The 12,420-nt window shown below is 60.2% G+C and overlaps 2 protein-coding genes across 3 annotated transcripts in view; one reads left to right on the forward strand and one right to left on the reverse strand.

Annotated features, from left to right (window-relative positions):
- LIMS2 (LIM zinc finger domain containing 2) overlaps nucleotides 1-12,420 on the reverse strand; it is a 34,813-nt gene that overhangs the window by 469 nt on the left and 21,924 nt on the right. Inside the window, exons 5-9 of the mRNA XM_032412691.1 lie at nucleotides 3,166-3,315; nucleotides 2,371-2,521; nucleotides 1,337-1,429; nucleotides 680-728; nucleotides 454-529 (exon numbers count right to left, since the gene is read on the reverse strand). Coding sequence (XP_032268582.1) covers nucleotides 454-529; nucleotides 680-728; nucleotides 1,337-1,429; nucleotides 2,371-2,521; nucleotides 3,166-3,315 — 519 coding nt within the window. The remainder of the gene's footprint in view (nucleotides 1-453; nucleotides 530-679; nucleotides 729-1,336; nucleotides 1,430-2,370; nucleotides 2,522-3,165; nucleotides 3,316-12,420) is intronic.
- GPR17 (G protein-coupled receptor 17) lies at nucleotides 6,544-12,389 on the forward strand. Of its 2 annotated transcripts, none has more exons than XM_032412697.1 (2): nucleotides 6,544-6,758; nucleotides 10,329-12,389. In XM_032412697.1, exon 2 carries the CDS (start codon nucleotides 10,399-10,401, stop codon nucleotides 11,416-11,418), a length of 1,020 nt encoding a protein of 339 aa, XP_032268588.1. In that variant the 5' UTR covers nucleotides 6,544-6,758; nucleotides 10,329-10,398; the 3' UTR covers nucleotides 11,419-12,389. The 2 variants fall into 2 exon arrangements, with proteins under 2 accessions (XP_032268588.1, XP_032268585.1); XM_032412694.1 differs by having other exon boundaries at nucleotides 10,367-12,389.

Here is a 12,420-nt window from a genome sequence, read left to right on the forward strand (position 1 = left end):
TCCTTTCCCTCCCAGAAGCTTCGGTACTCCAGAACTGTCCACGACTCCCTGCTGTCCTCAGAAACCTGGGCTCCACCTCACCTCACAGCTCCAGCCATTCTGCACCTCCTGTGGTTCTGACCCCTTTGCCTTCAAACATGCTGTTCCCTGAGCTGGAATGCCCCTCCCTCCTCAGAGCCCAGTGTCTTCACTGGTGTGGTGGAGGCTCACATCGCTCCCCCTCTCCCCCTGCCCTGGGGGCCCCTCGATCTGCCTCCGAGGGGCTGGGGCTGCCCTTGCTGCCACTGCATCCCCAGGGCCTGACCACAGCAGGGACCCAGGGAAAGCCTGATGAAGAGCCCCTGGGCAGCCTACCCAAATCTGAGCTCCCGTGACAGGCTCCAGGAGGAGGCAGAGGCAGTGCAGGTCCCTCTCCGCCCACCCTGGACACCCCAGGAGGCCGGCACCACTTACTTCAGGGTGAGCTTGCTGTTGCAGGTGGAACAGGAGAAGCAATGCACGCACCAGGCCTTGTTGAGCGCTGACACCACTGTGGGGGTGGGGGCAGGCAGGCTGAGCAGGCCCAGGCTGGCTCAGGACCGGCCGGGCCTGCAGCGGCAGGACCCACATGCCAGAGGGCCAGCCTCAGGCACGCGAGGGTGGGGGGCGTGGGGGTGGGGCAGGGACAGAGGAGCCTTACCATCACCCTCGATCACATGGCTGCAGTTATAGCAGACGTCCCCAAAGAGCTGCGGACAGAGCAGGTGTCAAACTTGTGGCAGGCTGCCACCTGGCCTCCATCCCACCCCAAACAGCTGCTCTCAAGCACCCTCCCGAGACTCCTGGGCCCCTCCTGCCAGGGTGCGGTCTCAGGCCCGAGGTGAGGGCACCCCTGGCCCGTCAGAATCACCACCCTGGGACAGACAGCAGCTTGAGGCATTGCTCCCAGGAAGGCCCCGTTGCTCCTGCTGGCGTCGGTGAGAGGGACACGCCACAGCCGTACCCCCTGACTTCTAGACCACAACAACTGGGCAGCTCTGCCAGACTGGCAGGAGGGGGAAGGACGGCAGCATATGCCACCCCCACGAGCCCAGGACCTCACACAGCCCTCTCATTCAGTTCCCACAGCAGGTCTGGGCCAGGGTCTCAAATGGCACTGAGCACACAGCCCAGCCTCCACACCCACCACGGGCTCTGGAGGGGCTGTCCTCGTCCTCTCCTGCCCAGCTGGGTGCCTGCAGCATTCCGGCCACTGACGCCATCACCTCCCTGAGGACTCCCCTCGGCCCCACAGCCGCGCTCCAGCCCCGAGCCTCCGCAGGCCCTGCCCGTCCACGCTCTGCCCCCCGGGCCCTACCTGGTTGTAGTGGGTCTCACAGTAGGCCAGGCCCTTCTTCTCGTAGTGCCGGTGCCCCAGGAATGGCTTCTCACACTTGGCGCAGACAAAGTGCTGAGAGGAGAGGGGACAGGCAGGGCAGCTCAGGGCTGGAGCAGCCCCCCCGCCCCAGGAGACAGGGGATGGGGTGCCTCACCGGCCTCACCGCTGGGCAGTGGGGCTGCCACCTCCACGGACCGCCCATGAGTCAGCAGACCCCAGTCCTTGCCCGGTGCACAGTGACACGCATCCCCGTCCCCTCCAGGGCTGCTCCCCACCTCAGCAACCTCGGCCCAAGCTGTCAGGTGCTGGCGAGGTGCCTGGTGCACCGTGCGCCGTCCCCGCTGGGGCTGCTCTGTTATAAGCAGGGTGCCCCCCCCACCGAAGGCTGCATGTGTCTGCTTCCCGTGAGCATCCCCTGCAGGCCCCGGGTCACTGAGCGGCATCTTCCAGTTCCTATGGTGTGTGGGGGTTCGCCCTCCTCGGGGGGGGCCAGGGACCAGGGCCTGCATCAGAACCCAAGACAGAGCCTCTGGGACACAGACCTAGTCAGGGCATCAGGGAACACAAGCCTCCCTGCCAATGAGGGTCTGTAAGACCATTAGAGCCCACAGTGTAGAGGTGAATGTTCCAGGTAACGCAGGCGGACACACCTGAGGAGCTCAGCCGGCAGGTGCGCCCAGCCTCCATGTCTCCGGGAGGCTGTGCACAGCCAGTTCTGCCAACCATAATCCCACGGGGTGTCTCAGGGAGACTGTCCCCAAGGTTTTCTCATGACTTTGGAATCCTCCAGAAGGCCAGGACGGGGAGGAAAGAAGGTGGGCACGGCTGCCTGACCGTGGCCTGTGCCCTCAGGTCTCCTGGCTCCCGTGGAGGCCAGGCACAAGGAGGGGCAGCACCCAGGAGGAAGGTCCCTGCCGGGAGCAAGCCACATGGCCTGGGGTGGGAGCGTGGAGGCGCTGCAGGGCCAGACTCCCAATATAACAGTGAGCACCCCCCGCCCTGGCCTCGCTCACCTCCACATGCCACTGCTTGCCCAGTGCGTTGACCACACGGCCCTCAATGGGCCGGCGACAGGCCCCACAGATGGGGACGCCCATCTTGTCATGGCAGGGCAGGCAATAGAGCTCACCCTTCAGCTCTCGGGCCTCTGCAGTCAGCTCCTTCCTGGAAGACAGAGAGGAGCCCCAGGTGACATCCCTGCCCCTCTGCAGGGCCTGCGCTGGCGCTGGTGGGTCCCACCAGCCCCTCCAGCCCCAGGGAGCAGCTTCCAGAGAAGCCCCGCTCCAGTCCAACACAGTGCCCAGGGCAGGCGGCTCTTTGATCTCTGGGCTCTTCGGGGACTTCCTGTGCCCCAGACAGGCCCCGGGGCACAAGATTCCTGCACAGGCCTCGCAGAAGGCAGTCTGTGTTGTGCATTGTCAGGCCCTCTGAGAAGCAGATCTGTTCTCTGGCTCCTCCACACCAGACTGGGTGTCTGGGGCAGGGATGAGGGAATGCTCTGGAGCTTCTTTCCCCTCTCCTCCCTCTCCAACAGCAGCACCAACCCCTCCTCCTTGCCCTGGCCCTCCAAGCCTTTGATTCCTCCCTCCCAGCTTCCAGGGGCCCAGCCCTCCCTCATCCAGCGGGGCCTCATGCAAGGGCTCCCTGAACAGGGGCCTGGAGAGAGGCGTTTCCTGCAGCGATGCCCTCTACGTCCGCCCTGCACCCCCTCTCCGATTGTCCACCCGCCCGTCCCATCACTGCCCCAGGTGGGGGTCCCACCCGGCTCACCACCTGCCCCCGGCACAGGGACCCAGCCGTGCACGTACCCACAGTGGGTGCAACTGAAGTGGTCTGGGTGGTAGGCGTCATTCTTAAACATAAGGGGCTGCTCATCAATGACCAGATGACACCGCTGGCAGACATACTTGCCCAGGCCCTTGGCCTTCTCCCGATTGTGGCAAGGCCGGCACAGGTGCCTGTGGGAAGTGAGGCAGGTGTTAGGGGCCAACTGCCCGCTCCCTCTCTCCCTCCCCAGACAGCATGGTCCACCTCCTGGGAGAAGAGACCCCCTGGACTCCTGCCTGCAGCTTTAACAATGCCCATAAGCCTCCAGAGGCCCAGCGAGTGGTCCAGAAAAGCTAGCTAAATAATCCCGTGGCCAGGAAGGCTGCAGACGTGCCCTCTCAAAAGGGGACTCCTGCACTGGAAAATGACTAGAAAGAAATACACCAGAATGTTGGTGCTTGCCATCTTTGGATGGCAGAGGAAACGTGATAGTTTTCTTCTCCCCACTTTTTCTGAGCCTAGGACATCATATGGAATAGAGTAGACATTTCACTGCCATTTGCTGAAAAATTAATTTTATTTTTCAAATGTCTCTGAACATGGGTGCGTAACTGAATAGTGACTGTTAGCTCGAAAACCCCGCTGTGCCCAGCAGAGCGGCCAAGGAGGCCCAGGTCTGTCTGGCCTGCACACCCCCTTCCTTTGGGGTCTGTCACACAAAGAGAGACCCGTACATCTATAGGCTTTCTGTCTCCAAAGACAAGCACAGCTGTGTCAGACGGAGGCCTCCAAACCCAGGAACTATCATTACAGAGTCTTTTTTGTAAAGACCTCAGAGTAATTTCTGATGCTACTCCCTGCATTGGGCAACAGCTGTGGTCTCTACTGAGAGAGAAATCAACATGGTTTCTGTTTCTGTGCCTCAAAGGTGGCAGGAATTTCGATTCAGGGTCCCCAAGCGAAGATGTACAAAGGCCCCAGTCCATTACTCCATCCCCCACCTGCCACCCCAGTCTGTAGGCTATCCTGTTGCCTCCGGGCCCTCCCTTCCTGCCTTCCCAGCCGCCCATCCACAGGGAGCCTCTCTACAGGGACCTGATACCCACAGTCAGCCTCTTTTATAGGCTGATCAAGGAATCTAGTTAAGAGATTAACTGTCAGACTCAGGATCCTCATCCATCCAGATGGGCAGATCCTAGATGCCAGGGAGGCCAGCTCACTGCCCATGGCGACGACCACAAGGTCTGCCACCTCACCGGGGTCTGGACTCCCTGCAGCTTAACACTGCTGTCTGCTTGCTTTATTTGTGTCTTCTCTCCCCAGCGGGTGGGAAGGCCCAGGGGCCCAAATGAGTGCCCGGTAACCTTGTTAAGCTGCTGACTGGCTCCAGGCTGTGTCCCACACAGGGTAGCAGCTCAGGCTGAGTCTCTGGTAGGTGAGTGAATGAATGATTGTAGAAGAGAGGAGGGTGAGAGACAGTGGGTACCATCTCCCATGACAATACAGCCAGGACTGGGAGCCCGTCCCCTCACCGGGGCCACCTGACTCCACCTACCCACGGGACACAGACGTGGCCTGTCGCTGCAGTCTTCGTCTCCCTGACTAAGGCTTTGCCCCATCGGTCCCCAGATCCCTGTCCCCACCCGCTCACCTGGACACCCAGACCCCCTGCCACAGCAGGCCCAAGCAGAGCTGCTCCCACAGCCGCCAGATCACTGTGGCTCACCCTGTCCACACCACACCTGCCACCTGCTTGTGTCTCTGTCACAGACACGGCATTTATTCCCTATGACCCCACTCCCAATTTTGGTGACTACTCTTAGCATTACAACAACACTCAAGCCATATGGAATAACTTTCATTTCAAAGCTATAGAACTTAGCACAACTCCTCAGAACTCTGCTGCAATGATCGATGCCTCACAGCTACCATCTGCAATCACCCAACAACAGAAGTAGCCAGGCGGACACCCTCATATCAAATCCGTGTGAGCCGGTCCTTCCGGACCTCCACGCGGGGCAGCACAGGGGAGGGGCTGGGCCCTGGTCACTCACCTGCGAACCCCACTGGCTCCCAGCCAACACCAAAGTGAGGAGCCCAGTGCCCCACGAGGAATCCCAGATGGGAAACATCTTTTCTTTTTAAGATTCTATTTATTTATTTGTGGGGGGAGGGGAGCAGACTTCCCACTGAGCAGGGAGCCTGGCGCGAGATTCGATCCCAGGACCCTGAGACCATGACCTGAGCCAAAGGCAGACACTTAACTGACTGAGCCCCCCAGGCACATGGGGAAACGTCTTTTCAACAGACCAGATCCCAGCACCAGATCTAAAGGCAATCTGCAGAATTCTTTTCTAGGTAGAATGAAGATGGTACCTAAGAATTCCGGCATCAAGGTGCAACAGAAAACCAGAACGAACCAGGACATTAACACACACAAATCGTAAGTTTTGGAGTGACACGTGCTTGGGTTCAAATCCTGGCTCTGCCACTTCCTGGCAAGTTACTTCACCTCTCTGAGCCTGCTTCCTCATCTGTAGAATGGGCAATACTCCCAACTGCACAGGACTGTGTGAAAAACAGATTTAAGATAGTACACATGGTAGTTACTTTCCAATGATAGCTATGTACATTTTTTTAATGTTTTAACTAAAAACTGCAAAGGTCTTTTGAGATTGGGCGTGGTGATTTGGTTCCCTGTGTTACTGGATATATCATTTGGGGAAAGATGGGGGGAAATGAACTTTGCTTGCTCGGTCTCAGGAGTAGCCACCGTCCACATCCCAACCCCCCCAGCCTCGAGCCACCCCCAGGAAGAGTCTTGGGGACTGCTAGGCAGTGGGCAGCAGTGGCCGTCTTCACAGGCCTCCTGTCCAGGGGAGGAGCCCGCCCAGGTAAGGGCCAGGCCTCGCGGGCTGAGCGGCGTCCCCACAGACACAGACAGCGCCCCATTATGAGGAGGCCTGCAGCTGTGCCCCGCTCAAGAGAAAGGCCACGATTTATTCCGCACGCCCGAACGGAGCCTCATTATACGGGGCAAGACACAAGGACCCTACAGCAAGTGTCCTGAAAGAGTCCCCTCTCATTCGACCAAACAAGGCTCCTCAGCCTCCCAGCCTCCCCATTCACAAGACCCCCTCTACAGTCCCTGAGCAGGCTTGGGAGCCCAGGCCCGTTGCCATGGCGGCCAGCCCCTCCCTGCCCCCCATTGGTAGGAAATTACCCTGTGCTGAAACGTCCTCTTGTCTCTGTCAGTCCCGGCCAGTCCCCCCACCCCGCCCAGCCCGCGCCCACTCCACGGCTTCCAACACAGTGACACACTCGGCCTCTGTGACGCTCAGTGGCCAAGCTGGGGGGGCCGGGGGGGGGGGCACGCGGGCTGGGACACACTGGAATATTCACGACGCAGTGGCAGCAGAGGCAGCCGTAGGAGTGGCCCACCGCACAAGGAACCTCTCGGAATGAAGCGGCCTTTCAGGGCCAGAGGGGCTGCAGTCTCCCCTCCTCTCCTTAAATAGCCAGCCCTTGGACCACAGCTGCACGGAGCCCACCGGCAGCGCCACCACCCACTGGCCACAGCCCACCTGCCACCCCGCAGCCCTTCTGCCCTCGCACCTGGACCCAGCTGTGAGAGGTAAGGACCAGAGCCCGGTCAGGGCAGGCAGGGGGTTCAGGAGCCAAGCAGAGGCAAACTCAGAGCGCGGGCAGGGATGGGGTGTCCCTGTCCCGGAGACACTCTCTGGGATAGTGGTACAACCTATTTATTGAAGGCTGCCCTGGTCTGAATGACAGCGGGCCTACCAGGTGGTATTCCTGTCCCAGGGTCGGGGGCTTATGGAGGGCGAGTGCCCCACGCACAGTCCCGCGGCTGCAATGACAGTCAGCTGGAATCAGCACCCATGCTCTCCACCACTAGGCCACCCGGAGCCAGAAGAAGGAGCAGGGAAGAAGAGGTGTCAGCCCATGCGAGGGAACTGCCATGCCCACCCACCACAGCCTTGCCACCTTGGGCCTCTTCCTGTGGCCCACTCCTCCCCCTCCCCGAGGCCCAAGACCTGCCCCCTGATGCTTGCCTGACCCACAGCCCCAGACCCCCCGATGTCCCTGCCCAGGCGCCCTCCATGTGCGCACGCCGCGCTGCTCTGAGCAGCACCACGGACGAGCCAGCGAGGGCAGGCCGAGGCTTGCATGTCTAGGGTACGCATAGTGAAGCAGGGACCCATTTCGGGGCAAAAGTCAGTATCAAAACTCCTACAATCGGAGGAGTAAAGAAACCTCAACAAACCAGAAACAAACCTAGAAGCATTTCAAAATTGAGTCTAGATCCCAGAGAGAGCACTGTGCACGAGGCTTTCAGCGGTGGTGGGACACGGGGGGCAGCTGTGCGGGAGGCAGTCAGCCAGCTGCTGGCCCAACCGCCAACCGGGCAGCCAGGCAGGCCCCACAATCGATTTAATGCTCTGAGGTCACCATCTTGAAACTCCTACTTTTTGGACAAGGGGGCCCACATTTTCATTTTGCACTGGGTGCCAAAAATTACATCACCGGTCCTGGGGCAGACCCCAAGGAGGTGCCACTGAGCCTGAGACGCAATTCCAGCCCAAGCCCTGAGGCCGAGCCACACTCCCAGCTCTGGCACCCAGCCCCAAGCAGCCCCCAGAGGCAAGGCAGTGTTCTGGGAGGTGCTGGGTGTCCCTGCTAGGTGTCCCTGAGCTGACTTCCAAATCTAGGGCCACTGTCCCTGGCCAAATGACCTTAGGCAAGTTAGCCGATTTTAAGCCCCGACTTCTTAATCCCTAATCCGTAAAAGGAGGCTCCCGAGGCCTGCCTCTTAAGAGCGGCAGCGTGGATAACCAGTACCCGTGAGCAGCCCTCAGGGAGGGGCCAGGTGATAACTGCACTGAGGGGCAGAGTCCAGGCGTGAGGGGCAGCCCAGAGCAGGGGGATCCCAGCCCCGGCTTCCACACCACCCTTCCCTCCCTTGGCCCCATCCCCTCTCCCAGCAGCCAGGGCTGCCCTGGCACAACCCCTCGAGTCACATGCACCTGGAAACAGTAGGAAAATAACCTCTGTATCGGATCTCAGGCTTCCTAACCCGCTCTGGAGCAGGGGAGATCATTGAGGCAAGGGAACTTCCCTGGATCCTTTCAATAACTAAAATGTGACCTTATTGGGAAAGTAACCCCCTTTACTTGAGGATGGTGACTGGCCAGATGCCCTCTGCCACGCACCCACACTGCCCCTGGCTCTGTCCTGCTCAGGCAGCCAGCCCTCACCCTTCCAGGTGTGTGCTGCCGGGGGCAGGGGGGTGCCTACAGGACCCCAGTGGTGGTTGATGAAGCCTGATGGGGAGGGTCAAGCTGCTGCCCGGCCTGACAGCCCAGCATACCCACGATCTGGACCACCTGCCCTGCTCTGTCTTCTAGAGGAGTGTGTGCCGGGCCCTCCCCGCACGCCTCTGTTCTTCATCCACGCCTGGGGATGGCCCCCAGCCTCCTCCTCCTCCTCCTCGAGGGGCTGCTGTGCTATCAGAACTGCCACCATGCTTCCTGGGGGAAGCGAGGCCAGGACACGCTTGCAGAGAACTCGTTCCAGCTCCCCGACTGCTCAGTACAGAGCCAGGCTCAGCCGGGACATCAGCCCTGACCATGCCACCACCACAGCCTGTGTGTGTGAGGGTCTGCCGGGCATGAGAATAAGGGGCTGGCGGCAGCTCAGGGATGCAGGATGCGCGGGGTCAGGGTGGAGGCTGCGCTGGCCCTGACGCCCGGCCGTCTTCCGCCCTCGCCTCCCACTCCCAGCGCTGGTGAGGGAGGCAGGGTATTTGGGAGCTTCGCTCTCCTTTTTGGATCTCTTGAGCTGACCAAAATCAACACAGGAGTCTGCTCCCCTCTCAGGGAGGGAGCAGGGAACACCCACCCAGAGCGGGGTTCGCCAGCTACAAATGGTCCCTCGGGTGTGGGTAAACCAGGCTAGGGAGGCCAGGCAGACACAGGCGGCTTCCCTGGGCCCCAGGCCTCTCTGGGGCTGCCGGACTCGGTGGGAAAACCATAGCCAGTCTCACTACCTCTGGGAAAAATAGCTCTTCCTCTCCTAGAAAAGAATCTGCCTCCTGGTTGTTAAACCACTCCGGGTGGTAAAATCCCCCCTACTGGCCTGGGGCCCAAGTGCAGGGCTTTCTAAAATACAGCTCTCCACACGTTAGGATGGCCAGAATGGAGTTGGTAGGCTGAGTCCAGAAAGCTTGAGAGATGTTGGGATCCTCTGAGCTCCCAGGAAACTGCCCACCACTATATAGCTGGTGAGGCCCTCCTGGGTGGCAGGGGCTGGCAGGAGAGGGGCATAAAGCAGTGACACACTTGGCACTGCAGTTGGTGGGAAGTGCCACAAGGCCTGGGAGGGACGGGCCAAGAAGGGTGCCAGGACTCCGGGTGAGCAGGGTTCACCCTGCAAGGGCGAGGCTCTGCACACCAAGCTCTAGGAATAGGTGATCTAGGGGCGTCTGGGTGGCTCAGTCGGTTAGGCGTCCAACTCTTTTGATTTCGGCTCAGGTCATGATCTCAGGGTCCTGGGATCGAGCCCCGCGTTGGGCTCCGTGCTCAGCAGGGAGTCTGCTTGAGGACTCTCTCTCCCTCTGCCCCTCCCCCCACTTGGGCTCTCTCCTCTCTCTCTCAAATAAATAAATCAATAAGAAAGAGAAAAAGAGAGAGAGAGAAGGAGAAAGGAAGGAAGGAAGGAAGGAAGGAAGGAAGAAAGAAAGAAAAAGGGAGGGAGGGAGAGAGGAAGGAAGAAAGAAAGGGGTGATCTACCCACCCACCCACCCATTGGGAGTGGAGCTCAAGGGCCCCTCGAACCACCCCCTGCCATTTAGAAAGCACACCTGGGGAGCATGGCAGAAAACACGGGGCCCGTCACTCCATCCCAGAGCCCAGACAGATGGGATCCACCCCCCACTCTCCCCGCGGTCTGAGTGGACTTTGGGGACGACGCGCAGCCCAGGGCCCGGGCTCCTGTGTGCCCAGCCGGGGATGCAGGAGCCAGTGGGAAGCTGGCCCCAGCAGCAGACTGGCAAGCTCCAGGCCCTGGCTTCATTTTTGCTTTTTGCTGAGCTTCAGAAAGCCTCTGACACATACCCTCCCCCAGATGAACACAGGGGGTGCCCTCAGTAGTCCCCAAGGCGATGCCGAGCTAAAACGTTTCACAGGTCCCAGGCTCTGGAACCTGTCTGCTTGTTTCCTCCAGGCCCATCCCCCGGCTCTGCTTCCGGCTGAAGCATGAATGGCCTGGAGGTGGCTTCCCCAGGTCTGACCGCCAACTCCTCCCTGGCCACCGCAGAGCAATGTGGCCAGGAGACGCCACTGGAGAACGTCCTCTTCGCCTCCTTCTACCTCCTGGATTTCATCCTGGCTTTTGTTGGCAATGCCCTGGCCCTGTGGCTTTTCATCCGGGACCACAAGTCAGGCACCCCCGCCAACGTATTCTTGATGCACCTGGCTGTGGCCGACTTGTCCTGTGTGCTGGTCCTGCCCACCCGCCTCGTCTACCACTTCTCTGGGAACCACTGGCCGTTTGGGGAAATCCCGTGCCGACTCACCGGCTTCCTCTTCTACCTCAACATGTATGCCAGCATCTACTTCCTCACTTGCATCAGCGCTGACCGCTTCCTGGCCATCGTGCACCCCGTCAAGTCCCTCAAGCTCCGCAGGCCCCTCTACGCACACCTGGCCTGCGCCTTCCTCTGGGTGGTGGTGGCCGTGGCCATGGCCCCGCTGCTGGTGAGCCCACAGACCGTGCAGACCAACCACACCGTCATCTGCCTGCAGCTGTACCGGGAGAAGGCCTCCCACCACGCCCTCGTGTCCCTGGCCGTGGCCTTCACCTTCCCTTTTGTCACCACCGTCACCTGCTACCTGCTGATCATCCGCAGCCTGCGGCAGGGCCCCCGCGTGGAGAAGCGCCTCAAGAACAAGGCGGTCCGCATGATCGCCATGGTGCTCACCATCTTCCTGGTCTGCTTCGTGCCCTACCACGTCCACCGCTCCGTCTACGTGCTGCACTACCATGGCAACAGCACCTCGTGCACCGCCCAGCGCATCCTGGCCCTGGGAAACCGCGTCACCTCCTGCCTCACCAGCCTCAACGGGGCGCTGGACCCAGTCATGTACTTCTTTGTGGCCGAGAAGTTCCGCGATGCCCTGTGCAACCTGATCTGTGGCAAAAGGCTCTCAGGCCCGCCCCCCAGCTTTGAAGGGAAAACCAATGAGAGCTCACTGAGTGCCAGGTCAGAGCTGTGAGCCCCGGGATGCCATACCTGGGGCCCACCGCCGTACACTGTCTTCAGAAAGACACCCCCCCCCCGCCAGGGCGCATGCCACCCAGACTCATGAAGGAGAAGTCCACCTTCTCTCAGCAAGCTACTGCCACTCTCTCCAAGGGCGGAACTCAGCACCCAGCACCCGGTTCTGTCTTATCTGATGCGCAAATCCCTAAAAAAGGACACCCCTTGACGGGACCAATCGGCCACTCCCTCTGCAGAGACTGTGCTGGCCCTGCTCACTTGCAGTTACTAGATACTCAATGACTTCACCCCGTGGCAAGGGGGGGCAAGGAGGCCAGAGGAACGTTCCTGAACAATGAGTGTCTTTCTTTCCCAAGGGCTGCTTGCTAGACTCCCAACCTCCTTCCCACCACAAGAATCACAAGGCAGCAGGGTTCTGCAGAAAGAGCCCCGAAGGCAGCGACGAATGACTCAAGAGAAGGGGGGGTGCGGGAATCCAGGTGGAGGGGGACGGGGTTTGAGTTCCCTGGGTGGCACTTTTGCCAGATGACCCCTGAGTTTAGGGGACGTGGACTGTAACTTATAATTGAGTGTTGTAAGTACATTTCGGGCTGGCCACCAGGTGACATCCAACAAACGCGGCCTGTGGGCTCATCATCTCAATGCTGGGTCCGTGATCCCTGCATGTGGCCCAACAATCCCCACAGCTTCTCGGCAGCTGCCTGATCCCTCTTGAGTCGGTCAAGCATACGGCATGGGTGGGCAGATGGGGGGAGCCGGGCTTTGTCCCTGCCTCCGGACATCTCCAGCAGGGAGCCCGCACCTGGCATGGGACCCTGTCTCGCACTAACCCAGACCAGCAGGGGTGTCCTTAGCCCTGCCCCCTCCCAAGAGGCTCTCCCAGCTGTGGAGGGCCAACCTTCCACGCTAGCAGGTTCCTTTTTGTACCTGATCACACTGATCATAAACATAACTCTACTTGAAGATTCTGAAGGTTATTGTGTTCGGCTGACATTAC

Source organism: Phoca vitulina, unplaced genomic scaffold (assembly GCF_004348235.1).
Source record: "Phoca vitulina isolate PV1807 unplaced genomic scaffold, GSC_HSeal_1.0 scaffold1, whole genome shotgun sequence".
Lineage (NCBI taxonomy): Eukaryota > Metazoa > Chordata > Mammalia > Carnivora > Phocidae > Phoca > Phoca vitulina.